General features: G+C 32.5%; 3 protein-coding genes across 3 annotated transcripts in view; 2 read left to right on the forward strand and 1 right to left on the reverse strand.

The window, feature by feature from the left end:
* The window catches only part of LOC130450042 (uncharacterized), a 34,419-nt gene extending 22,743 nt beyond the window's left edge, over window positions 1–11,676 (forward strand). The window contains exon 2 of the mRNA XM_056788205.1: window positions 2,514–11,676. Within this exon, the coding sequence (XP_056644183.1) occupies window positions 2,526–3,842 (1,317 nt within the window). The 5' untranslated portion in view covers window positions 2,514–2,525 and the 3' untranslated portion in view covers window positions 3,843–11,676. The remainder of the gene's footprint in view (window positions 1–2,513) is intronic.
* Window positions 11,677–13,009: 1,333 nt separating this feature from the next.
* Window positions 13,010–18,336, reverse strand: LOC130451895 (peptidyl-prolyl cis-trans isomerase). The gene is made up of 3 exons (XM_056791250.1): window positions 17,930–18,336; window positions 14,539–14,749; window positions 13,010–14,478 (listed from the first exon to the last, which is right to left on the reverse strand). Exons 1-3 carry the CDS (start codon window positions 18,116–18,118, stop codon window positions 14,264–14,266), a joined length of 615 nt encoding a protein of 204 aa, XP_056647228.1. The 5' UTR covers window positions 18,119–18,336; the 3' UTR covers window positions 13,010–14,263.
* Window positions 18,337–18,653: 317 nt separating this feature from the next.
* Window positions 18,654–27,359, forward strand: LOC130451900 (cell division cycle and apoptosis regulator protein 1-like). Its single transcript, XM_056791256.1, has 7 exons — window positions 18,654–19,603; window positions 19,673–20,176; window positions 22,923–23,214; window positions 23,593–23,847; window positions 23,915–24,821; window positions 25,949–26,184; window positions 26,941–27,359. Exons 1-7 carry the CDS (start codon window positions 18,729–18,731, stop codon window positions 27,262–27,264), a joined length of 3,393 nt encoding a protein of 1,130 aa, XP_056647234.1. The 5' UTR covers window positions 18,654–18,728; the 3' UTR covers window positions 27,265–27,359.
* The last annotated feature ends 592 nt before the right edge of the window (window positions 27,360–27,951 follow it).

Genomic DNA, 27,951 nt, shown 5'->3' on the forward strand with positions numbered 1-27,951 from the left:
TAATCAATCTCTTTTCATTAGCACCAAACAAGAGATTTTAACAGATTACAAACTTCTTGGCATTTTATTTCACTTGAAATAAACGTAATTGTTGGTTGATCAGGTATAGTCGATTAGAAATTCCATAGAAATGATTATTCGATCTCAAGAAAAGTCCAAACACCTCAAATCACTTGGCTGATGAGAAAGAAGATAATTTGTTATTCCGACTACCATTCAAGGACTTATACGTCCCCAAATTAGACCTTCTTATTGTTTCGTAGTTAATCGTTGAAAAATGTTTTAACCCTTTCGCTCCCAATTGTTTTTTTTGCGAGTAATTATGGTACTCAACAGCTTGATGGGCTATTCAATACTCAAATGATATGGAAAAATTTATTTTTTATTTCAAGGGAGTAGCTAGGGGGTAATGGGACACTTAGATCCCAGTAGAAACTTTGTGCGGGACATATTTAAACCAATGGTATTCATTATAATTTTATTCACAACAAATTTTTATATATGAAAACTAGAAAAACAATTTTTGCACAGAGGAACATTGCAAGCTGCAGCTGGTTGTTGTGCATTTTTCTCTTTTATTTTTTGCACAACTGCGACATCTCCTACGAGTTGGTCCTTCAATTGGAAAATGATCCCCAACATTCAATAAACCTTTGGATGATTTTGATGGTCTGCCGTATTGGCGTTTTCTAACAACCCTGGCATATTGACTCCGCACGTGGAACCAAAAAATCCAGGAAAGAAATTTTCTTACGATGTGTTTCTCTCCAAATAATCCATGCATTTACCGCACTGGTCATATGCGAACGGTAAAAAACTTTATTCCACCACTTCAAAGACTCACGATCCATGTCATAAATACCAATCAACTGGTCAGAAAGATCAACACCTCCCATGAACCTATTGTGATGGGCCACAATTTCAGGACGAGGAATTTCCTTTTTATTGCCATCTTTTTCTTTTCTGTTCACAGAGGTCATATCATTTCCATGACGATTTGAAAGCAGCGTTACTTCTCTTTCTCTTTCCACAAAACCGCTGTAGTACCAAATTGATTATGGACAAGTTCAGCTTCGCTCCTGTTTCTTTTCTTTTTTTCAAATTTAGGCATGTTTCTGCGATTGCCAATCACTGTGCCAAACGATCAAAACATAAACTAACCTCTAGATCTCTTATTGAAGACGAAAGCTTCGTGACAACTGATTCTCCAAGAGTGGATTCGGTATCTCTGTTGGCATCCTTTCCACAATAAATATTGAAATCATTATTGCTCGCTTTGTAAGTTTCAAAAGGAGGTACTGTTTCAGAGAACACCTGCCCTTGAACTTAGCCATGGCTTCATCAATACTTTGCAAAGTGCTCTCACTCCTTGCTTTTTGAAATCTTTCTTTCAAACAATCAACCACTGGTTCAATGTAGTACAGCTTAGTGGAGTTCTCGTTTTTTTCAGGATGGTTGAAGTACATCTTCGAAGACAAAAATTGGAACCTATTTCTGGATATGGCCTGTTTGATTGCAGTGTTTCCCATTAAAGAATTAGTAGACCGATAGTGTTGGAATGTTGGAGCCCTATTGAAAGACATAATGAAGTAGCATCCCAGTACAATCATTATCTCGTGCTGATCGGTTACAACAGCCTTTTGCTTTTTATCTTTATTGACTTTATTCAATCTTTCATTGGTTTGTTGTGCAATCCAAAAAAAAAGGCTTCTTGGAAATAACTTGAGAAATACACCAAGCTCAGTTGATCCGCTTTTCAGATCAGCCAGAATGCTGCATGGTTTAGCACTAGGGACATTCTTTCTTGGAGTGAATTGCGTGTGTAGTTTCTTCCAAGTGTCCGAAGGAACAAGTGGGGAGGCAGTTTGTACCTCATTATCTGAACTAGTTCTTCATTATTTTCAGATTCTCCCCCTGAATTCTCAGCAGAAGAACCAACATGATTTGCTCCTGGAAATTCTGTAGACACATCCGACTCCCCATTATCTTCTGACTCATCAGGTTCAAATTTTGAACCGCTATCTTCATAAGGGTCCTCAATATCAGACAAATTTTCAACCATATACTGTAATTCAGCCTGACTCAATTTTCTTTTTCTGCAAAAAATAAACTCAAAATTACCAATGGGACAAAAATATTCCAAAAAACATAACCAATGGGACGTATGTGTCCCAAAACAAAATTATCATTTTCTAGTGACCAACTGAATGGAGTTTGTAGCTAACAGGTGGCGATTTTATTTCTGAATATACTATATTTCTTACCTGGATATTATTAGAAAACAATTACAGCGACAAATCACTCAAATAATCAGATACGGTTCTAAACTACCGGCGAGACTTATTCGATTTAGTTTAGTACGTCTCAATTTCTCTCTAGTAATTTTTGAATATGTGGCGGGACGTATATGACCCATTGGGAGTGAAAGGGTTAAGATCCCCATAAAACATGGTCCTTATGTTATATAACAAATTTACAGTAACTAAATTCGTCGTTTTCTCTTTTATTTTCAGATCATTTGAAGAATGCGAAGATCTTCGATCCTTCGAACGCAAACCTCAGAGCCCCTGATCGTCGTAGAAGATGATGAATACGAAGAAGAGAAAAAAGAAGATTCCAGACAAAATTCGGAAGACGAATATTCTTTAAATCCTTATCTTTTATCGCCGTACGCGAGAGAAATAAGAAAACATTCGTTACCAACACCGCAATGTTCTGGGATCACAGCCAGTCAAGTACGTAGATTGTCAGAGAGGGGAGAAACCGTAGGTCCAGGACCAAATCAAGTGGAATTTTTAGCTACTTTATCGACGGCACCACAACCTAGTCCTGGTGGTAGGAGACATTCGGTTGTTACCATTTCGAGAGTACCTACTACGTTGTTCGGAAGAAATAGACGTGAATCTGTAGCAGCTTTTCCGAGTCAAGCGTTTGCCGGAAGAGTTTTACCGAATAGAAGAGAATCTATAGCATGTCCGCCTTCAACAGAACCAAGAGGAAGTATACATAACCTCCAATTGGATATAATGGACGATATAGTACAAGCTCGTAAAGTAAGAATGAAGATGTGGGGTACTAGTAACGAAAAAGTCTGCGAAGTACAACCTCTTGACGATTCCGGTAACGTTCAACGATATACTAATTCTGGAAGGCGATTTTCAGATTTTGTCGGCACTACTCTCACTACTATACCTAGTTTGAACAAGCGCAGAGCATCTGAGCTTCCTCCGAGTCCTATAGCTGAGACCTCTTTCAAACAAAGTAAGAATACTGGCATTGTATGTTCTAATAATGATTTGATAAATATTTTGTCTTCTCTTTCCACTTCTGCCACTGAAATCAACCAGGAGAAGCCGCCAGAGAGGACGAATGTTGCTCAACAGAAGAGGAGTCAATTGAGATCGTCTAGATCGAATAGTTTCGATATTTCTATACTCAACGATGATCCAATAAGCAAAACAGCCCCATCCAACTGGTTCGTGAAAAGGCACCAGCCTATTACAAAGACTGATGATAAGCCTGCAAGTATTAAAGAAAAGAAGGAGAAGAAGACTGTTATCGAAAAAGAGCCAAACAAATTAATGTGGGACGAACGTAGTGGATCTCTTGTTGACCCACAGGCACTCGGTAGCGCTATTGAGGTATTTTTACGAAAGGCTTCCCCTTCGGATCCTCCAGGAACATCCACTAACATGTCTCCGACTAAAACTGTCGGGGAAAAAAATAGCGGGATGATGAAGACTGCAAAAAGTTGGTTTAATAAAGGAGATGAAGAATCATCGTCAACTGAAGCTTGCGATTCTTCCATCTGCTCAACCTTAAAAGATTTGTTTGTTAAATAAACTCAAAATAGTAAGTTTTAGACCATATAAACATTAGATGAGGAATTAATGTCTGTCTAACAAAGTTTAAATTAATTAGCTACTTTTCATATAAAAACAAACTCCGATTGTGGAACGATCTGAATTATTACATCGTTCAGTTTGCTTCGATTTGTATGTTTCGCGGCCCAATTTTGAAGTATTACTCAAAAACATTAAATCCTCTTCAAATTTGAAACACTTGAGATTAGATAATAGATTGTCGTTTGAGAAAAAATGTTGTCACGTGACGATCTTTTCCAACTATTTCACTTTATAGTTGAGAAACACACATAACTTTTTCTACAGTCGCACTTTTATCAACTAAAACAGTTATTTCTATTAATATAGGTTCTTACAAAAAGTGAAACCCGTAAATCTTCACGGGTGATTTCCATTTTGGAACACACTTGATTTATTTAGACATTTACTTCACTATCAACAACTTATCAAGTAAATTTCTACATTGCCACTAGCTTCGGAATAACAAGCGTCATAAATTGATGTCACAAATCATTAACGCCACCTATTGTTCAATTGTGCAAACTTGAAAAACAATCCTCGCAATTGGAATAAATTATTTCAATTGAATTCATATACTCTTACAGGTTTATTAAGAACTTTAGTATTTAGATCAGGTAGTTGGCATTACAGAACCAAAATGGACGACTTCCGGTGCTACAGGAACGTGTATAATGCTGTCAAAAAAAATTTTTTCTTCGTAATCGCCGGGTACATATAAAACACTTTATAGATGGAATTTAAACAATGAAACTGGTTCACAAATGATTCCAAGAGATTGAAAAATAAACGCGAGGTTGGTGGTTAAATATATCGTAATACGTCGTCGTCGTTATTAAGTTAAATGAGCGGGAAACCGTCTTTACAAGCGCGGTTGTTCATTATCTTACTTTCCACCGACTGCTCTAGCTGAGCTATGGCTACTCGAAGAAAACTCGTGACAGTGTCGTGCTTAGTGGCAAGTAGGTTGAAGTAAGCAATAATCGTTATTGGAGATTAAATATTGACTCAAACCTACATAAATCAATTAAACAAAAGGTGGAGGAGGTATCCCTTCCAACGATAAAATGCAACCATCCATAAATGCAATAACAATAAAAACACAAACTAAACATGACAGACATGTAACCACTTGTACTCGGAGTCACGTGCCACCTACCCCTACTTTCTCCGCTACCCTTGTTTAGCGGCGTTCTCCCCTTTCCTTCCACTACATGATGAGATGGTGCGCTGACCTCGATGCAGAGTAAGCGACATACGTTGATCATTCAGCACGAAGGATAACAAGTGACATACACGTCGTAACAAGTGACTGACGTGACATATATGTCAACTGTGACATGCTATCTAGGTCTCTCTCTTCACCCTGTCAACATAGATCAAAGGCATTGAACAATATTGACAGCACTAGTCATAAATACCCATGCGATGTACTCTCATGATGTTAGAAGTTGTATACGACTCACTCAATGCAGTAATATGTTGTCTTTTGGCCAGTAAACTCAAAAAAGCACAATTTTTAAAAATGTTGACAGTAACTGTCATTTCTCGGATTGGGAACGCCCCCGAAGTCGTCCATCTTGGTTCTGTAATGCCAATTACCTAATCTTAAAGTACCCACTGATGATAACCGTGATTGTCGAAGGAAATTGCCTGAAAATCAAGTTGACAGCTCTAGAAAAAAATTATATCATGCGATTTTGATCTAATTTTGTGATTTTCTGAAATAGCATAAAATTCTGACCAAACCCTGTAGTTTTCGCGACGATACGATTTTTTTCCACGTTGGCATGGTTTTTTAGCTAAAATTCTTGGAATCATTTGATTCGCCGACACTCTAGGCAGAGACATTCCCGAGTTATCAGCAAGATTTTTTTAATTCGCTTTTCAAAAAGATCCTTTCTTGCTTTAGAGAGTAAATCAACAATTCTCGACATTTGTTATTGTTATAATTAGTAGTCATTTTACAGGCGTCTATAGAAAAAATTCAATATTATATATTGTTATTCTATATATTCATTACAATTAGGATTTAATTCCTATTGTACCACATTGAACCGGTTTAGTCCGCTATTTGAACATCATACAAACACAAACGAAATAAAAAATTTCATAATTTAGTTGACGTATACCCATTTCCTAATTTAGTTACGTCACTTACTTAATATTCAGTGTTGCATACGGTGTAGGTATTGAAAGCCATGCTTTTAAATGATTCATCAAAATAATAAATGTTTTATAATAGGCATGTCTCATCTAATGTAACATGATATAACTAAATAATGATTTATCCTTTAAGGTTAGTGGAAAAGTATAATTTTCAACTTTGATATAGTTTTGTATTAACCAGTAGCAAATTCGACAGAAATTTTTTCTTATTTCTTAGACATACAAGGTTTGGCTATTAAATAACGAGACTGCTGATATAAAATAATCAATTTTGATATTATTTATAATTATTTATATACAATTCTATCCCTACATAGCCTTAGTTTTCGAAACAGAGCAGAAAATCTTTTTCGGTCTGTTCCTCTAGGACACGCGCTGCCTTTTCTTTCACGGCTTCATTAGACTTGAACTAGCTCCTTTCAATGAATATTTGACCTTGGGAAATAGGTAGAAGTTGCACGGTACAAGATCTGGGGAATAAGGTGGGTGGTCTAGCACTGAGATGTTGTACTTGGCTAGAAAGCTCTTAACAGACAGACTTTTTCGATATTTTCCTCCGTTTTTGACGTGGAAAGGTGACCCGAATCATCTTCCCGGCCATCTTAAAACCGCTGAAACCACTCAAAAATACGTGGAAGCGACAAACATTCATTTTTTCAATAAATTTCAGTTCGCAGTTCCAAACCTTATGCGCATGCGTACTTTTTTGTAGCAGCGCTAGATTCGTTACTCAATAGCCACACCTCGTATAATTATTATGTAAAGTAGGTAACTAAATTTTTGCAGTCGGGTTTGGAATAAAATTTTGTATGAGGATAGTTCTATTTTCAAATTTGGAAATAGTTTCGAAAAGCTGTACCTTCCCCCCATTTTTACGAAATTTTTGACAATGCTTGTGTTTGAATCCTTCCGAAATATCTAAGGTAATAACATCCAAAAAAATAAATTTACGTGACAAATGTATACGACCTTTCTTGTAAAGCTTTTCAAGAACTTTATTTTTGTTACAAAGCTTTTTTTCTCTAAAGTCAATATTTTAAAAGATGTGTAAAAATTTTGCTATAGACTGCATCCTTTTAGAAATTATCGTCTCTTATCAATAACAAGCTTTGGCAAAAATTCCAGCAACCTCAAGAGATTCATGTTTTCGGAACTACACCCAAAAATATCATTCAAATATATTAACTATAAAATTAGCTGAGAATACGGTGTATTAGTATAAAGATCGTTAATTTATCTATTATTATCAATAAAGTTTGGACACAGTAGTAATTCTGGTGTAGAAATACCATAAAAAGTAGGAAAATAATTTTTTAATATTTCTTAGACTTGTAGTGACATCTCTACTAGTCTTTGGAATCAATTCTTAAAACGCTGAAAGATTGTTCTCCTTTTTTATTTGCAGTGCCATCTACAGCGAATTTTGGAAACAATTGACAGAAAATAAATTCGCTTTAAAACTTTAAAATAACAGCACAATGTTTAAAAATTTATTTATGAAACCGTCTGTACTATCTTTAAAACTATTTGTGATCCAGCTCTTGCTATTATACATAAAAACATGAATAAATAGTTGAAAATGGACACTTTTTGACTGGTAGTGTCATCTTCAATCGATTTTAGAAAGTATTCCAATTATTTCAAACTTAAATTCTTAATGATATTTATATAACAAAAGGGATGTGCATATACTTATATTTTCATAGGAAACTGAACGCTTTGATGATGCTTTGTTATTGAATTCTTTCATTCTTGTTTATTAAGGGTTCAATTGTTAAAACACCATATTCTGTTGACTAGTAATCGTAAATAGTCGTTGTAGTTGAGAAGAAAATGTTTACAATATAAATGTGTCTTATCTCTAATTTGGAGTACAATCAGTATTTTAATAGGTGTTACTTTTTAGGAAATAGTAGAAAAAGTTTTATGGGAAAAAGAATACATTTTGTCATATATGATGGATTTGTAGCAGTAAAATATATTGCAGTGTTGCCAGATGAGTACAGTTGAGCTGTATAAATGTAAATTAGTTTTATTACTTTAGATGTTCTGAAGACTTTAATTAATATCATACTAAAACTTATAAGAAAAAAGTTGAAAATTAAAAATTAATAAAAAGTGAAATCTCGATACTGATATAGGTAGAAATTGATCAAAATAATTTTAACGTCAATGAGAATACTTGTTATAAAAAACAAATAACATTTAATATCAAATTAACACCTCAGATAACATATTTTTAGATGGCTCACGACAATATTATTTATTCTGGCCAAATTTACGCCATCTAGGGGTTTGAAGGAGCATATTCATATTTTCTTTTTTTCTCAAAAAATGTGGAAAACTCGAATATCTTGAAACTGTGAAAATGATAAATATTACTTAAGAAATTTTTATTGTTATAATAATAAATATTTTTAACATTGATATGATAAATTAATTTTAAAAATTTCTTGAATAGAACATGTTACTAAAACTGCGAAAATAAAACTAAAGTACATAAATAGTTACCTCTATTTATCATCTATTTTGTAAATCAAATCTTTGTACGGATGTCTATGACAGACCCATCTAGGGTCATAAACTGAAAATAAAAAATTAACCTAACATAAATCTTCTTTAAAATAGGTGATGGTAACAAAATTTTTCATTCATTTATAAATATAAGGCCATTCTTAACAATGAACAAATCATATGATTACGGCAGTTCAAATTTGTCTTTGAGAATAATGTTAATTATCAATATACAGGGTAACTACTTTAATTTTATAATGAGGAACTAGAGTAAATTGTACTTATAGTATTAGAAGAAAAATGATTTTTTTAATAGCTTGTTTTAATCAACGTTTCATTTAATGATGATAGTTTTATGAACTTGACAGATATAAAAAAAGGTTAGTTTCTTTTTCTGTTTTATCGGCAACTATTAAATATATATTGTTGATATATGATAAAACATTTTGTAAAATATCCACGAAGAAACATTAAAGCATTAATATTAAAATAAGATAAATAAATAAATAAAATGATAATAATACTGGAACATACTATTTACTTCGACCTCCACAACTACACTGACAGATCCAAACATCCAAACAGTGTAGACTGTAGCCACAGTGTCGATGTAACATAGGATTCCTCAGTGTATCAACATGTCAATGGAAAATACAAATGAACTATTTGTGTTCGTTCTTAAAAAAAAAATAATTTTAGCATTACGTTACAAGAAATATAATGCCTGGTACTCATTTTCAATTACTATCAATTTGACTATTGCTGCTGTAAAAATTCACTCACTGTAAGATTTTGTGATCACACCTTGTGTAAGTAACATGTGATGTAATGTTATCAGTTATTTTATTTAATATTATTTCTCAATAGATTTTCTATCTCGATTACACTGTAATTGTAAGTATATTTCAATATGGGTTGCTAGTTTTCTGTTTTGGGAGCGTTATAAAACAGGCCTTTGATATTCTGTATCTGTAGATACTTTGTATATACTATCATTTCGTCTTCTATTATTATTAAAACATTGAAAGGGTTATTAGACAAAAATTAACATAAAAAATTGGTTAAATAAATTGAATATATTAGAGCCTCGTTTAGAAATTTTTCGTTCAATTTCTCTATTACCTGATTTACAAAGTACATATCAACCACAATAAGCCACGATTAGTTTAGACTTTTTCTTCATATATTGAATAGAGAATAAAAACACAAATATCACTCAGAGTTCGTGATTATTCCAAAGAATTTTCGGGATTCGGGTATTTTAATTGATGTATTTTATAGCTCAACAAAGACTGTGTACTTAAAGTAGTTTCATTTCAATTGAATCTGTCAATATTTACAAAACCTTGATGATAATTAATCAATTAACCTAATTTGTTGAATAATTAGAAAAAAATTTCAATTAATCAGCAATACACATGCATTAAAGTGACAGGTAAAGCTTCAAAAATAAGCTTGTATTCCGAAATTTACACCAGTATCCCTGCAATGATGTCATAAATTGATGACTTATTTCAAAATCTATGGAACAGTTTCAAAGACTGAGGTAAATTTCACAGTCAAAAGCGACAAAGAGAATTCATTCAATGTAGATTTCATTTACTAAAAACATTGAAAAAAAAGTTTTGACGAATAAAATGCAAATGCCCTTAATGTCTAGTGGTTCATTCACTTCTCTCTATCACATTTCCCACTAGGAATTAAAAATAGGCAGGGTTGGCGTGGCCCCAAATGATAGATTCGTTATACCTTATAAAATTTGGGAAAAATAATTATATATAGAAGTTTTATTTAAAATGGTATTCGTGTTTGTTCACAACATTGAAATATAGCTAAGTGAACGTACAATAACTGAGGTTATTATTAATATAGTAACGAAAAATGTAAATTAAAATGTCAAAAGAACTATTATTATTACAACATTAAGTCGTGCGTAATTTTTTAATCACATTTGGACTCTTCGAGCGATTCTAATGATGTTGGGATGTTGCTTGTTTGCTGTGAAAATTAGAGACAAAATTTTTGTCACCAGTACAATATGGTGTTAATTCATTTAATCACTACCACTGGTCAGGGTACTGTTGTATATTACAAAGTAACTTCATACATCTCGCTTTTACAAAATAGTATTCTAGTAGATTAAATTAATGTTAGTGAGAAAAGAAACTTTGCTGGTCAAAGTTTATGTAAAGTAAATGTTTGTATATAGTTAATTGAACGGTGTGTTAGTGTTTAGAAAAAAAAACGATTAAAATGTACGAGTTTCTCACTATAATTCTCCCATTTAATTAAGAACGTCAGTTTAATAAAATCGCTTAAAATGTTTCTGGAAACTTGAAAAAATCATGATAATAAAAACTAAATCACATGAATGAGTGAAATAAGCCAAAAATTCTAACCGCGAAGAAAGGTCAAATTCTAGGAAATTGATTCGATAGATTATTTCTAATTTCGTCGTCGTTGTTCGAAATGTTGTGACCCGTGGCGATTGAGTGAATGGTTGTCTCAAAATAAAAATTGATTTAATACAAAACATTTTGTGTATCTTTATTGGTTATAAAATTCAGTAATCTAAGAAATTCTCAAATCAACTAATACTCATTTAAAAATGGACGCCGTGGGGTAAACAAACGCTTTTGTCGTAGTGATTTATGAAGTTATTTGTGGGATTTTAGATTCATTTCCAGTTTTATTATAAAATAGCTTCTTAAAAAGTTGCTACTTTAAGAAATATTCAACTCCACCTAAAGCTATAGTTGATTGTTTACCCCACGGCCGTCATTCTGACGTAGATCAGCTGTTTTCTTAAATTGCCTTATCAACAGGGAGGAAAATAGTGAAAGACAGAACTTTATTGACAATCCCTAAAATTTAAAAAATTATTTTTGTTAAATATTAAACATTTCTTGAAAGCTGCATTCTAAAATATGTATGTATATTTTTATGGTAAAAAACTATAATAAGGTGATTATTTATTTTTATTTTGTTTTGATTCTTAAACGGATATCGTTGATGTTGTAACATATAGTAACAAGTCTGCCTCACGATTTGTTTGTATCCCTATCAGTTAGTGAATGTTTTAACAGTGTTTCAATAAAAATTATAAAATAAATCGTATTTTCTTCTTCCTACTTTTTACCGTATATAATCATTCATAGTAAAAATTAATGGATGCACTTCAAATGACAACACGAGGACTAAACATCAGCTGTGGATAGTTTATGGAGAAAAAACTGAAGAGGTATACGTCGAATATGAAAGAATATTGAGTTTTTACTGTATATGTACCTAAAGCTGGTGGCGAGAGATCTTCGAAGAAGCTGCAGTATGTTCGTCATCAAATCAACGTGACTTATTGATCAAAAATCCTTAATTACATAGAAAATGTACGAATACTTGAAGATTGGCCTTTCTTAAGTATCCGGAACTGTTCAACCTTAAAATAAGTCGCCGGGACTATTTAATCTTGCCTCAATTGACTTGACTGCTACACTTTGCGTAAAGTGGCCGGAACTGTTCAACCTTGCCTTTAATGACAGAGACTATTTCATCTTGTCTTAATTGATGAATGTTCGTGAAGCTACTTATGCAATTCACCCACCCCTTTGACTACCCGGTGATACTTTTAATCAGCTTGCTTCAAACTATCATTGTGTCAAGCTTCAGAAAAATTGGCTAAACTCCATCCTCGTATAGTACCCTTGGATTCTTTGGAGGTAGTTTTGGGATATCGTGCCCATTGAGACTTTCAATAAGCCTGCTTTGAACTATCATTGTGTGAAGTTCCAGAAAAACTCACCGAAACCCATCCTCTTACGGTACTCTTCAGGGGGTTTTGTGCCCGTTGAGATTTTTATCAGCTGCTTGAACTTTCATTGTGTCAAGTTTCAGAAAGACTTGCTGAAAATCTTACTCTTATGGAGACTCTTCAGGGGTAGTTTTATACTTTTGAAACAACTTTCTTTGAATTGTCATTATACCAAACTTCAAAAAAACTGTCCAGAGCGCCGTCTCTTGGACTCTTCGAAGGTAATTGTGAGGTTTTATGCCCAATAAAACTTTTAATAAGCTTGGTTTGAACTATCATTGTGTAAAGTTTCAGAACAATTGGTCAAAATCAATTCCCTTCCTCCAAGGGTACTTCGGATAGTTCCGGGGTAATTTTGATTAGCTTGCTTCAAAGAATCATAATCAAAGTTTCACAAAATTGACTTAAAACCCAATTTTGAGCAGTGTATTTTGACGAAAATCGTATTGAGAGGAATTTTAATCTTCGTATTAATCTTTGTAGTCTAATAAATCCTTATGGAGCTCGAGTAAACCCTTTTAAGCTCTATTATCATTAAAAGCAGTAATGTTAAAAAAATACTAGCTGCTGAGGCTGATCCAATACAAAAAGAACATTTATATAGGAATTTTATTAAAATTGGAAATAAAACAAAAAAGCTGGTTATGATTTATTTCATTCCTCTTACATTTCTGGTAAAAAACATTTAGACTCTAATACAAACCGACTGCGATTTTTTTTAATAAGTCAGTTATACGTTTACGATGATCAACACCAAAAAATTAAAAATATTTTAAATGCACAAGTAATAATCCTAAATCTAATGGCATTATTATTATTATTAACGAATAAATCATCATCAGATCATTGATAATCTATTTAGTTTTTTCAAGACGGTACACCAAAATTTGAACTTACTTCCAAGGGAACGTTAACAGCATTTAAATTGGGTGTATCCTATTTATTGACACTCTTTAAGATGATCTATCAGAATACTTTTTTTTATCACTCACCCATTATTTATTTATAATTTGTTGCGTTTATTAGGAAATTACGGTACTTTGTTCAGCAATATAAAATTTTGTTCTAGTCACTACGATTTTCTACTAGATAAATCATGGAAACTTTACGAGGAAGCTATGTTAAGAGTGCCAAAATATTGTTCTTAAATGGTTATGAAATTAGGACAACCGTTATAGTAAATGCGAGAGTTAGTTAAGCACGAAAGAAATTATTCATATTATATTTTAGTGCATCTAAATTTGTAAACTCCTACCCCTACGAGGGATTATCGAAAAATTATTTTCAGAACACATTTAGAACCAAAATTGTTAATGGTAAGAGTATTTTCACTAGGAAATAATTTTTTTAATTGAATAAGGAAATTTACTAAGCCATAAAAGCCTTTCGATAGCTACACCTTGAATATCGATGTGTCAAATGACATGGGAACATATGATCCTAGTATTTCTTCAAAAATTGTCCTCTACGGGTTTTATTAATATTTTTCGGTGATAAAATAGTCGATATTTGAGATACCCTATTAAAAGTTCACATCAAATCTGATTTAATTAATTTCCTAGGTCAAAAAGCAACTACAATTTTTTTAAAGGCATCTGATATTTCTACTAATTTCATTTGGTCTCAAAGAGAGACATTTTTCCATACCAAAAAGTTGTTCCTGCAAATAAACGAATAAATTCAACAATTCAAAAATTAATTGGCTGCTTTTTAACTTGTCAAACTAAAAAAAATATAAAAATATTACCTGGTATTGGAGGAGGATCCCTCGTAAAACTTATGTTTTACGAGGGGATGTAAAATAATTACCTACTAGAAATATTTGAATGTTAAAACTTTCATAACCACTTAAGATATTTTATTCTAGGAAACATTAAAAAAATTACATAATTTACAATTGACCACAGTCAGCTACGGTGATTTTCTTGGAGGTTTTACCAGATTGAGAGCCCATAGCTTCAATTTTCTTGACAACATCCATACCTTCGACTACTGTTCCAAAAACGACATGTCTGTTATCCAACCAAGATGTCTTAACAGTAGTGATAAAGAACTGGGAGCCGTTGGTATCAGGTCCGGCATTAGCCATGGACATTACTCCGGGACCTAATAACAACAAAAATTTTGTAAAATTCTAATTCAAATTTGATCTAATAAAAAAATTACCTGTGTGTTTTAGTGTGAAGTTTTCGTCGGCGAATTTGTTGCCGTAAATTGATTTGCCTCCGGTACCGTTATGGTTGGTGAAATCTCCACCTTGGCACATGAAGTTTGGGATGACACGGTGGAAGGTGGATCCTTTGTATCCAAAACCTTTTTCGCCAGTACACAAGGCACGGAAGTTTTCGGCTGTTTTAGGGACTACATCGTTTCTTAACTGTAACAGATTTCGTTTTCCTTGATTTATACGGAAAAATGGAACCCAAATGAACATTGTAAATAAGTACACTTTGTAGATTATTATGACCAAATTTATAGATTAAAAGACTTCCATTAACAGGGATTTGCTTCATTATCCAATAAAGTATATCTTTAGCTCCAGTATTTTGCAGTTACAGCAGTCATATCTATCTAATCTTGCAAATATTTCATTTTTTATTATATTCCCCAAATATAAGCATCTTTCAAAGAATTGAATTTGCGATGAATTGAAGATATTCACAACACATGCTAAATGCTAAGTCCCATTGAATACCCAAATAATTGTTATATGAAAAGTGTGTGTCTAGGTAGTATTTAATCTAGGGACAAGTTAAACTACTTCAATTAATGTTATTCAACTTCGGATCATGTCCTTGAGCACCCTAATTTTATTATTCATTATATAAACGGAATGTCACTCCCCCAAATGATATATTTAATAATATATAATTGAAAAATCCATAAGAACCAATTAATTAAATGATCGATATTTCGAAAATGTTTGAATTAACAAGCATTTACTAACTGAAATTTTAAATGAATAATCAATTCATTCTAATGCATAATACAATCGATTTTTAAGCAGAAAAAAATATTTTTTAGAATATCCTCTTAGAATAATTCAGTATTATCAATGTCTGTTCAAACCACGCTGATATAAAATGAGAATTTTTTGATTCAAATACATGGCTATGTTTAGCTGGTATGATAAATATTTTCATTAATATAGAAAACATACCATATAAATCAATTTATTGCACATGATTCATAAATTATTTTTATTCCATTCAAATTGTTTCCAAGGCAATTACCACTACAAAGTTTTTCATAAAAATAGTTATGAGTAAGACTATTATGACCTCTAGTTTATATTGAAATTCCTTTTATGTAAAATTTGTAGACTATGACAAATAATAGAAGAGGATTTGTGGATTTTGTGAGACAAAAATGTTAATGAGCTATTTAATCATAATTATTATACAAATTCTGTTTCAAATGTATGATACAAATTTGGAATTCACTATTAAAAAATTAAAATACTTTCCAGCTTTAAATCGTAATGAAACACGCTAATTTTACGTTTTTGAAGTCGCAGAATCCATTTATCGAGATTCCAGATGTCTGAAATTTTAATTTGCGGTTCGACTTTATAAACTGAATGAATTACAAAAAAATGACAGTGGATTATATTAAAAAAGTAACCTAAACTAACCAGAAATTTAATCCATTTCTCTGTTTGTTTAACAACTTCAAGAGACAGTTAAACAATTAAAAACTTGAACGAGAATTACTTTAGACTTTCCCCTCTCTAGCAAAGCCCCCATCTCCTAAAAATAGTTCAATTAAAAAGCAGAACTTATAGTCAAACAATCCAATTATTGGTAAAACCGGAATTATTAATTTCAGATATCTAGAACGTCGATAAACGGATTCTACGACCTCAAACACGCTAAACTAACGTGTTTTTTTATTACGATCTTAAACCAGGCAGATACAAAGATGTGGGGAAAAGAATTTGAAGTACTGAGTATTAAAAATATTCTATTTCTTTCATGGTTATTAAAATTCTTGAAAAATCCAAATTTTGGTTCAAATTATTATTAGACTGCATTTAAATTTTAAAAGGGAAAAGTTGTAGGTTAAAATAAAATTAAATTATAATAAAAATAATGAGAAATAATCACTAGTTTTAACTTATCAAATCTATTATTAACATATATTAATATAGATAAGCTAGTACCAAATACATAATTGTTTATAACAGAACTTATTTCAAATAAAACACTATAAAACTCTAAAAAGAATGGATGGATGAATATTGAAATTACAGGAAGCTATTATGTTGCAATATAAAAATAAATCAGGAAAATATTTCTTAACAAAATTACATAGATATTAAAAAGAATATATTTGAAATCGAAAATTTTCCCTAAACATTAATTGTTAATTACACCTCATCCCAAATTGCACCATTTTTATAGCTTCATATCATAAATTCAAACTATGTAACTAGAAGTGAGGTTATATCAATAGAATTAAAATATTTGAACTTTAAATTGAAAGTGGATAAGCAATATCTTAATCAATATAATGTTAGGAGCAAAATTTTTTGTGGAATAATATTAACTTTTAAATAAGTAATCTTCCAAAATTGATGCAAAGTAGCTTTAAAAAAACATTATTTACTTAGATTTTGAAATTTACAAATTTTGGAATGAGTAGCGCCAATTCTATAGCGTCCTAGAGGACGCCACTCTGTAGAAATATCTACTTTCCTATATATAAAATTAATATATTAAGTAGTGGTGAAGCCACGTGGAATCACAAAGATTAAAAATTACCAAATAAATAAAAACAGAATATCACAGTTGATATGATAAAATAACCATACTTTGTAATGAAATAATGAAAAGTCTATACTTTCTTTAAAATTTAAGTGCCTACATTTCATGTGTTAAACATATACATGTATAAAAATAATTTAACTAGGAAACAAATGAAAAAAAAGCAAAAAGGCGATTTTAAATAGATAATTGTCTGAATATTACGATTTGTTAGTAGGATCAAATTCATGGTCGTTGGAAATTTCCATGGCAGTAATCACCTGGACCATATAAAATCGTATCAGTACATTCATTTAAATTCCATGTGATGTGAACATAAATAGCAGATAAGTAAATATCATAGCCATAAATTTATGCAAATACCGGCTTGGTGATATCTTTGAAAATTTGATTCATACCTAATTAAGAAATTTAATACTAACGATCAAATAGAAAAAAAACTAGGCGATTAATCATAAAATTATCGACTTGAACATTCTACTGTATTAAATTAGCAGTAGTTGATAAAATGATACTATAATATATGCCAAAATGAGTAATGACAAGACGCCATGAAGAAAAACGCCTTCCATATTACCCACCTACCAAGAATTTAATGAAGATCTTCGCGAAGCTCAACTTTAATATATTTCATTGAATGAATTATTAAAATGTAATTATCGTTAAACATTTAAGGCAACAACAAACGTCAAAAATTTATTAATCCCAACGTTTAGTGACTTGCAAGTTGGCATGGTCATGGTAGGCGATAACGATTATTTCTAATTTTATAAAACGTGCTCTGTTCTTACCTCCATAACAATCCTTCCAACAGGTTGGCCATCAGCAGTCATGTCGAAGAAAACCCTTGGTAAACCCATTTTGTTGCAACAGTTTCTGATCAAGTTAATGCCAGCAAAATTCACAAAGTGCGAACTCACACCTCTACCGGCGAATGCGCTTTGTAAACCGGCTAGACGGGAACAGACAGAGAAAGCCATCTTTAACGGAAGTGACGACACTAGAGTTTAAATTTTGAGTATTGTATTTTAAAAATACCACTCTTGATTTTTATATAGTATTTAAATGTAGAATAATGCTTGTAGCATATTCCGTCCGATAAATAAAATAAAAAATGTGATAATTATAAATAAAACTCTAGTTTCTCTCAGATAAACGGAAGTTACGTAATTCAAATTTATCTGATCAAAATGCTTGTAGTATGTTCCAAGATTCCAATTAGAATATACTACTTATTAAGTTCAAATTGAAAATGTCCAAGTTATAATATAAGTAAGATAATATCTTTGAAAAATCGCATAATATTTTTACAACATTATTAATAAAGGTGACAAGATATTTGTGAATTAATACAGGAAAATTACATGAAAAATGGTGAATATTCCTTCATGAAGACTGGATATTTTGAAATGATTCATATAGTATAAACTTTTGGTAGTCTAATGTTTTTTCATTATAACATTTTCTAAAATATCGGAACACTACTGTTGATATGTCAAGTAAAATATCAAATTTAAAGCGGAAGTGGTTGGAGACAATTTGACATTACAAAAATTTTTTGTTTTTGGTTTTGCAATTTGTGTTTGCCCAATGCGAAATATGAATAATAATATGGCCTTTAATAATAAGGCTTGGGGAAGATCAAATAATTCCTCAAACTTAATGAATCAGAACACCCTACAACCACAATTGATGAACCAAGCTGGTTTGGGTAATATGGTTCAATTTCCAGGTAACCAACAAGTTTTTCAAAATGCTATGGGTCTCCAACAACAAAATATAGGATTGGGACTTCAGCAAATGGCTAATAGTGCTATCAACGCTGCAGCTTCGTTAAATTCCCAAATAGCAAATAACCCTATATTTCAGCAAGTTACGTATCCAAATGCAAGAGGTTTAAATCCGACTGCTTTTCAGACGAATGTCCCAATACAAAATAATCAAAACAATTCGGGTTCAGGAAAACAAAGAGTTTTCACTGGAAAAGTAACTCAGATGCATGATAACTTTGGTTTAGTTGACGAAGAAGTCATGTTTCAAATGAATGTTTGTGCAAAAGGATCACATCCTTTAGTAGGGGATCGTGTTCTTGTAGAAGCGCAATATACTCCTAATATGCCGTTTAAGTGGAATGCAAGCCGTATCCAAGTTCTTTCAGGTGGCTCACATTCAAGACACTCTAAAAATTTTGGTAACAATTATTCCATGAACCAGTCAGAAGGAAGAAGTGGAAGAAGGAGAGATGGAAAAGGTAGGGAAAGATCGCGAGAAAGGGATAGAGATGATGATGAGATAGAGCGTAAGAGAAGAAGGGAAGATAGGATAAGAGAAAAAGAAAAAGAGGAAAGGAGGTCGCCTATAAGAAAAAGAACTAAATCAAGATCTAGATCACCGAAAGGAATGAGAAGAAGGGCTAGGATTATTCCAAGATACATGGTTCAGGTTCCTAAAATTAATTTAGATCTGTAAGTATCTATACATCATAGAATTTCTATTTTTTTATGGGTTTTTTCAAATTATTTTTTAATTCAAAGGAATAGTGGTGATGTTCTTGAATTGAAAAGAAGATATAAGAATATGTACATTCCTTCTGACTTTTTCTACACAAATATCAAATGGGTAGAGTCCTTCCCTGCTGATAAACCATTCGCAATTAATAAACCTTGTTCATTCCACATAATGAGCAAAGACGTCGAATCGGTGACAGAAAATCCAGTTACAGAAGTAACAGACTCTGATTATCTATTTTCTGCTAAAGTAATGTTAATGAGCACTCCTGGATTAGAAGAAATGTATCAAAAATGTTGTGCTCTTGCCGAAAATAAGGATGTAGATGAAAAAGACTATGTACATCCAACAAGGCTGATCAATTTTTTAGTAGGCCTGAGAGGAAAGAATGAAACAATGGCAATCGGTGGTGCTTGGAGTCCTTCTTTGGATGGAGAAAATCCTGAGAAGGATCCGAGTGTTTTAATCAGGACAGCAATAAGAACATGTAAATCTTTAATAGGAATTGATCTTTCTAATTGTACACAATGGTAAGCATGATTTGAGAATGTTTATTGTTTGCTTATTTTGTGTTCGGTTAATGTTGTATTATATCTGAATTTTCATAACAGATTGCTTTTATTTTTGACACTAGTTACTTACATATTTCCTGTATACAATATTGGAAACTATTTTAAGGAATCTTCATTCTACTCAATTATATCTCCCAGTAGTATAAGTTTGAATAGAGCCGTATTGAATGATAATTCAACTTTATTGGGTTTTGTTAATTGTGGGAATTGATTTTTTATAATTTCCGAATTTTGATTTCTTTTTAAATTTGCTTTAATCCGAAATGGGCTTTATAAATTGTAATTTTTGGGGAATGTAGAGGAATCCTTAGACGAATTAAAATGTTTTTTGAATTTTGTTTTGATTTCAATCATTTCATCTGTTTAACATTTCATGGGTTGCTTTTACTTCAAACAAAAGCCAAAGAGGCATCCTCACTCTTACATTACACTCGGGTAAAATGGAGTGGGATTCCATTGGTATAGTGGGGCGAAATCTAAAAAAAGCTGACCAAAACTAAAGAATTCAAATTACCGATCTGAAATCTCTCACCTGGGGGTTTTAAGGTCGTTGATTACGAATTCAATGTCAAATTTACCCCCTAATAACCACCCCTCGCATTTCAGCCTATACTTTAAAAAGCAATGAAGTAACATATCCCTTTCAAGGTCGCTAGTTACGAATTTAATGTCAAATTTACAAAAATTCAGAAAAGAGTCTAGAAAAAGTCTATTTAAGAGTTTAATTAACAAACTTTATATATACATTGTTAAAAAAAATCAAGTCGAAGAAATAGAGTTTTTGAGTATTTCTTTTCAGAAATATTACAAAAGGAATCAAGATCACATAAATGTGATTTCATTTTAAATATTTTTTTCAAAATTGTGCTTGTGCAGCTTTTTTGGGATGGCCTCTCCTTTTTTTTACTGGTTAGGGCTGGACGAGCAGCTCCAGCAATTTTATTTAATCATAATTTTTTCTATTATCTGTAATAACTTCTATTAAAGTGTTTATTTATAAAGTGGATATTGAAAAACTTGTTTAAAAAATCTTCAGATAATTGCTAATAACAAATAAACTATGCGAGATAAAGAAAAAATTCTATATAATCTTCAAAATATATTCAAAAGTCATTTAGTTGATAAATAATTGTCTAAGCTATTGAGAAAAACACGTTTAAGGTTTCTTCCGGTCATAATCTTTTAGGACATAATTTTTGAGATCCTAAGGGACCATTCAAAATAAAAAAAATTATTTTTAGAAAATTCTATAGTGGCTTAAAGCCTTGAGACTAGATTACTTAATATTAGGCTCGGATTTTTTGTCATTTTTTTTCTTATTGTATGGATAAAATAATAACTGAATTAATCATATAATATTATATTAACTTTTAGCTGACGATTCCATTTTTTTATTAAAAACTGAATTTTTCTCTCCTCAAAACCCACAGCCACTGCTTTTTGCATTCTAAGGGTGAGTGACCAATTGGTGTCCTATTATTGTTTGATTCTATTTCTCTAGCAATCACTTTAGCCAATTTCTTCTTCTTTCTAACATGGATGACTATATTAATAGGATACTGTCTTCTTTGGCGTCCAGCATTCTCGCTATCGTTTATTTCTTCTACCTTCTGGGTATTTTTATGTTCTTAACAAGTCTATTTTCTTCCATTGTCTGTCTGTTATGGTATTCTAGAGATTTTTCTGTTTGATAATGAATATTGCGTTGATGGTGGATCTGTTCTTTCAGAAGCCTTGTTGCTCTTCCCATATTGGTTTCTATGATTTATTTCTACATAGTTTTTGTGATTGCTTCAAGAGTGGGTGCGTTTTTGTCCCCTTTTAAAAATGGGCATTATTGTGCTATTTTTCCATTTGTTTGATATTTATTTGGGTTTTCTATGAAGTTCTAGGGTAATTTTTTCCCTCTTAATCATTTAGTTGGTGATATTCTTTTGATCCCAGGCATTTTCCATTTTTAAGAAATTTTAAAATGTTTTCTATTTTTTTTTATTTTTAGTTCTATATCTTTATCATCCATATATTCATTTTCTATATGTTCCTTTTGTTGCTCTTTCTTATATGGATTTTTAAAGTACCTCTGGTTTGATTTCATTAGTTTTTATTGTTTCTTTAATTTCGATTTCGAACTTGTTTCTTCTTAGCATTCCTTGTACTCTTCTACGATACATCTTTTTGTCCATATGAATTTTCCCCCCAATAGTTTTACTTTATTTCTCTTGCGTTCTCTCCAGTAGATGTTCCAGTTTCCAACTTTAGTCTAACTGATTTTTTTTTCTACTTTTGGCCAGCTTTTTGAAATTTGATCCCATTGTATATTCTATTGAAACTCATACTTGTAAATTGTAATTTAGATGGTTGAAGATGTTCAATAACCTATTTACCAATATTGAATATATTTTTAATAAACTAATAAATGAATAAAAGTATAATTTTAAATTTCAATAAATAAAAGTATCAATTTTGTATATATTTGGTTACAATATACTTATGTAAATACTTGTAGTGTAATCAAATTTAATTTTTCTTTCAAAATAAATAGCATAATATTAGTTAAAGTTTCCTAATACTTATTTTTTTTTATCAAACTCTATAAAGGAATGAAAATATTTCAAACGGTGTGCGATGATATATATTTTTTTGTGTTTTGGTAAAAGGGGATGAAATAAACAATAACTATTGTTGACACTGTATGTTCCACTAGGTACCGTTTCTTGGAACTGTATTACCGTCGGAGCGAGTCTACCCACAAGGGGAAGACCATTCCTGCCCGTGTCGAAACCGTCGTGATCTTTCTACCAGACGTTTGGAGTTGCTTACCAACCAGGTTGGAGTGGGAAGGTCTCCACAACGCCTACAGGAAGCAGTTTGAGAGAATTGTGAACCAATGTGAAACAACGTCTGCCGGTGATACTTCTTCTACTGGTGTTGCTGCTGCTAATTCTGCTGCGACTGCTGAGGCCAGTGATGACATGTCATCAACAGCTGATGAAAAGGCACCAGAAACGTTCCTTTTTAATTTCTTAATTATATGTATTTTTGGTGGCTTATTTTGTGTCGTCGAGGTTTGGTCAATTCGTGTTGAGCTGGTTATTTGTTATCGGTTAAAGTGTTACTTAAATTTTAAACAAATAAAAATATTTTTTTTATTAAATTGATATGGTGTCTCACGTGAAACCAAACCTAGACGCACAAAATGTCGACAAGTACTATGCTAGGTGAACGCCGAGCAGAGGCCTGAAAATGGCCATAGTATGAGGATGTTTGAGTAATAACAAAATAGCTTTGGAAAAGATACGAATGGTAGTATGAATGTTTTTACTGTAATGAAACTCTGGACGTTTTCTAATATCGGTTTCTCAACATCCCTTTAGGAAGAAGAATCACTGGATAAAATAGAACCAACTCATTATTCTCAATTAGATCCAAAGTCTATGGTCGTTAACGATTTGAGAAATGAATTGAAAGCCAGGAATATCAATTCCAAAGGTTTAAAGTCACAACTAGTGGCTAAATTGACTAAAGCTTTAAAAGCAGAAGCCGAAAAGAACGAAGACAATGATAAAGAAGTTAAAGAAAAAGAAGTTGAAACTGAACCGGAACCAGTAGTTACAGAAACCAAAAAAGAGGTAAATAATGTCATTTTATCATTTACACTATTTTTAATTTAAGCATAAAAATTTATTTTCCATACAGCCCGAAGAGAAGAAAATGGACGAAAAGGAAAAGGCTTTGCTTGAAAAACGGTACACTCTACCTGAACAACCACACATTATAATCCATCCGTCAAAAACTGCAAAATCAGGCAAATTTGACTGTACTACCATGTCATTATCTCTTCTCCTGGACTATAGACCAGAGGATTCGAAGGAACATTCCTTCGAAGTGTCCTTATTTGCAGAACTATTTAATGAAATGTTGAGCAGAGATTTTGGATTCAACATATATAAATCTCTCTACAGACTACCAGAAAAAAAGGAGGAAAAAAAAGAAGAGAAGAAAGATAAAAACGAAGGTGAAGGTGAAAAAATGGATAGTGAACCTACAGACGAATCAAATAATACTGAAATCAACAAGGAGTCTACCGAAAAAAAAGACAATGTTGAAGAAGGAAAAGATGATGATAAAAAACCCGATAAGGAAAAGAAACCTAATGGAGAGAAAAAGAAACAAGAAACCGACGACGAAAGCGAAAAAAGCGATAAAAAAAGAGAACGAGAAAAAAAGAAAAAAGATAAAATTAAATTATATACTAAAGATAAACATTTGCTTTTATCTTTTGTTTATTTCGATCAAACCCAGTGCGGATATATTTTCGATAAAGATATGGAAGATTTATTGTATACTTTGGGATTGAAACAATCCAGAGCCCAAATTAAAAAGCTAATAAGCAAAGTTATTGTAAGAGATTCGTTACACTACAGAAAATTAACCGACAAAGCTAAAGACGGAGAAGAAGAAGCCCAAGAAGAACCTCTCAAGGAAATTTGCTTATCGCAAGTTGCTTTGGGTAACAGAAACCTGTTGCCAATTTTTATAAACGATCAAAAAACCAAATCTGTTAAAGATCAACCCGGCAAATCCCCACCAACTTCTGCAGACGGTAAGGTTAATTATTATTCTTCATAGTTTATAGTTAATTGCGGGCGGTCAAGGGGCCTTCAGATAAGCCCGACGTGCCCCACTTGCCGTTACCAAATACCGATCCGATCAGACGCTTCGGCTTAAACCTTTTGATGTCATTAGGCAAGTTGTGAGGCTTGCCCAAGTGTTTAAACCGTTTTCATATGAATGCAGGGCACTCACAGATGACATGATCCTCCTCCATGCACTAACAGCACGCCAGATCGTCCATAATGCCCATGGCGTCTTGGATGGCAGTGTCTGGTTAGAATTTCGGTCACTAGTCCGATTTCGCGCCTGTTTACACGGAGCAGTTATTTGTCTCACGTGTGTCTATTGATCTTTACCGAGTCCGCCAAGCGAGTAGACCGTTGAGAGAGGCGATAGCAACATTTTCAGCCACACCAAGAATCGGCTCTGATCCCATCGGTAAGTTCCCCGATCTCAGTCTTTGTTGCCCGAGTGATTGGGCAACCAAAAGAACTGGATTTTGCAGCCACAAGTCACAAGATTCTGTAGGACTCTCTTGCACTTCAGCACTAGCCTAAAGTCCACTATTTCGGCCATTATGGCTTGTATGGCAGCTCTGTTATCTGAGCAGTTACTGTCTTCCTGTGGCGTCAATTGAGTATCGCGCGTCTGCATTCCATCACAGCGAATACCTTATCTTGGAAGAAGGTAGCATGAAAAATATTCGCTTATTGGGGGGGTGTCCTCTGCAGAAGCCTCCTCCTGGAGCCGTATGTGTACCAGGTGGTTCCATTATTCAATACAGCGGAGTCGAGAGTCCCTGGTCGCTGCCCATCGAAATGATTGGGTATTCAACTGTGTCCACATTTTTTTGCATGGCCAGTTTGTCCAGCCTGCAGTTTTCTGTGGCTGTCCTCATTGCTTCGAATTGTATCAGTAGATCTAAGGTTGGAAGGCCCAGTAGGACATCAAGGGCCTCAGTCGGGGCCGTACGTATGGCCCCTATGAGAACAGGTTTAACCGTTGAGGTATAAATCCAGAGGAGGATCTTAGATGAAAGATCCCATGTACAACCAAAGGCCCTTCTGTATGCCCAATAATATTATTCTTTTATAATTTAATTTTGTATTGTTGAAGGTTTTGTAAAATTCAGAGGCTCGATAGTCGACGTCGGTAAACTTCTAGAGCAATTAGAACGCAGTGAACAAGCAAGAATTGAAACCGAAGTCCGCCTTACGGAAATTAAAAATGAAAATCAAAAGCTTTCAGATAAATATCACAAATCTAATTCAACAATCAAACATCTCAATTCGGAGGTGAGAGATTATAGAGACAAACTTCGTACTTCGGAAGATGTTTTAAGCAAAGTTACAGTAAGTTCAACAGCTTTTTTATAACTAAACACCCTGTATATAAAATTCGTTGGAGATTATAACATGTGTGGGTTAATTTGTTCTACTCTACTACTTATGGTATTTTCCTTGGATTTGGTCGTTCTGAATATGAAATCATGCTGTTAATAAAGTTTGATTTACATGGTTCTTTTGACATTTCGGACTGATTAATTTACCATACCAAAAACCGTCCTTTTGGCTTTGGATGTTGTATTTTTTGTTTCATTGGATTTTGTCTTTCTACACATTAAACCATGTAGTTAATAAAATGTGATTTAGCATGTACCATGATGCTTTTACCATTCTGGACTAATTTACTAATCTATAAACCACACTTTTGGCTTTAGATGCTATTATCTATCAGATTTTCGGTTCTACTTCCTATTCAATTCTTCGACTTTCTTGTTTTAGTATTTTTGAAATTCATATTATTCACTTGATTCGAAAAAAATCTTCTTACTCAATTATCAAATTCAAATATTGTACAGGTCCCGCAGTAGTGTAAATATTATATATACTTTTTGACAGTACTTTCTATAAGTATCATTGAACATACTTATTAAATAAATAGTTCCTTGTGGATCACCATTACTAATCAATCAACTTTTTCTGTTCACATTCATTAGTTTCTATTTTATTTAGTAGCTTTGGAAGCTAAATTTTGTCGAATGCCTATTTGGTGTATAAAGAAATGACTGTTCAAGTTACCCATATTTAATGTTATATTATTTACAGTCTCATTCTAAACTGTACCATCAAGCGTTGATCGATATCAAAGATACTATTGAACCAGTATTAAGAAGTACATCGCACAAAGAAGACAAGAAAGACAGAGACGACAGAGATAAAAAACAGGAGGGCGACAAGTCGCGATGGGAAAAGGACCGAGAACATGTACACTGTAAAAAAGACGAAAAGGATAGAGAAAAAGAAAAGGAGAAAGATAAGACTTCTAATGTGGAAGTACAGGAAACTAAAAGTGAAGAAGTGAAAGTAAAGGCGGAAGAAACGAAGGAAGTAAAATCGGAAGAAACCGATACAAAGATGGAGGATAATTAAATTATTATATTAATTACAATTATAATTTGTTTTAGTTATAGAAGAGCACTTTTAATTTTGTGGTGTGAAAATAAATGTAGTCTTTATAATCGAAACGAATTTTTATTTAATTCTGTTATAAATCTGTACCAATGTGGGAAGGAAGTACTTTTTCGACATAATTGCAAGTTTGGAAAGATCCTTGTTTTCTATATCGGACTGTAGTATCATTTTTGTACAAACTTTGTAGTCAAATAGGTTGGGATTGTAAATATAACACCGATCTTGATATTTTAAAAGTTTTATTAAGAAAATTAAGGTTTTCATAACAACAACAAATAAAATGAAACAGATTTTCCTATAGTAATGCAGTACATTATTAGTAAATTAAAAGGCGATAGAAATCCATCGGGCAAATCAACTTTATAACATAAATAATTAATTTTGTTCACAAAATCGATTTTTAAATAATCTATATTCTATATAAACAAAATGGTAAATGATTGAAAAACAGTGTTGACTTGAAATAACTGATTTCATTGAAAACAAATCAGTAGGTGGAAACTACAAACGAGCTACACTAACTGTCAGTATTATAAAAATTTTGTTCAACCTGACGTTACTCAACCGCCCGTCGAAATTTTACCGATGATTAACATCCGGTATTAAAACCATTTGCAACCATCCTTTGGCCAACCTGAGCTGCTT

The sequence above is a fragment of the Diorhabda sublineata genome, chromosome 1, assembly GCF_026230105.1.
Source record: "Diorhabda sublineata isolate icDioSubl1.1 chromosome 1, icDioSubl1.1, whole genome shotgun sequence".
NCBI classification, from domain to species: Eukaryota; Metazoa; Arthropoda; class Insecta; order Coleoptera; family Chrysomelidae; genus Diorhabda; species Diorhabda sublineata.

Coding starts and splice junctions, on each gene's coding strand:
- LOC130451895 (XM_056791250.1), bottom strand. CDS start 18,118: ATGGCTTTCTCTGTCTGTTCCCGTCTAGCCGGTTTACAAAGCGCATTC. Junction 14,750..17,929: donor TTGGAAGGATTGTTATGGAG/GTAAGAACAGAG, acceptor AATCTGTTACAG/TTAAGAAACGATGTAGTCCC. Junction 14,479..14,538: donor CTTCACACTAAAACACACAG/GTAATTTTTTTA, acceptor TGTTGTTATTAG/GTCCCGGAGTAATGTCCATG.
- LOC130451900 (XM_056791256.1), top strand. CDS start 18,729: ATGCGAAATATGAATAATAATATGGCCTTTAATAATAAGGCTTGGGGA. Junction 19,604..19,672: donor CCTAAAATTAATTTAGATCT/GTAAGTATCTAT, acceptor TTTAATTCAAAG/GAATAGTGGTGATGTTCTTG. Junction 24,822..25,948: donor CCCACCAACTTCTGCAGACG/GTAAGGTTAATT, acceptor GTATTGTTGAAG/GTTTTGTAAAATTCAGAGGC.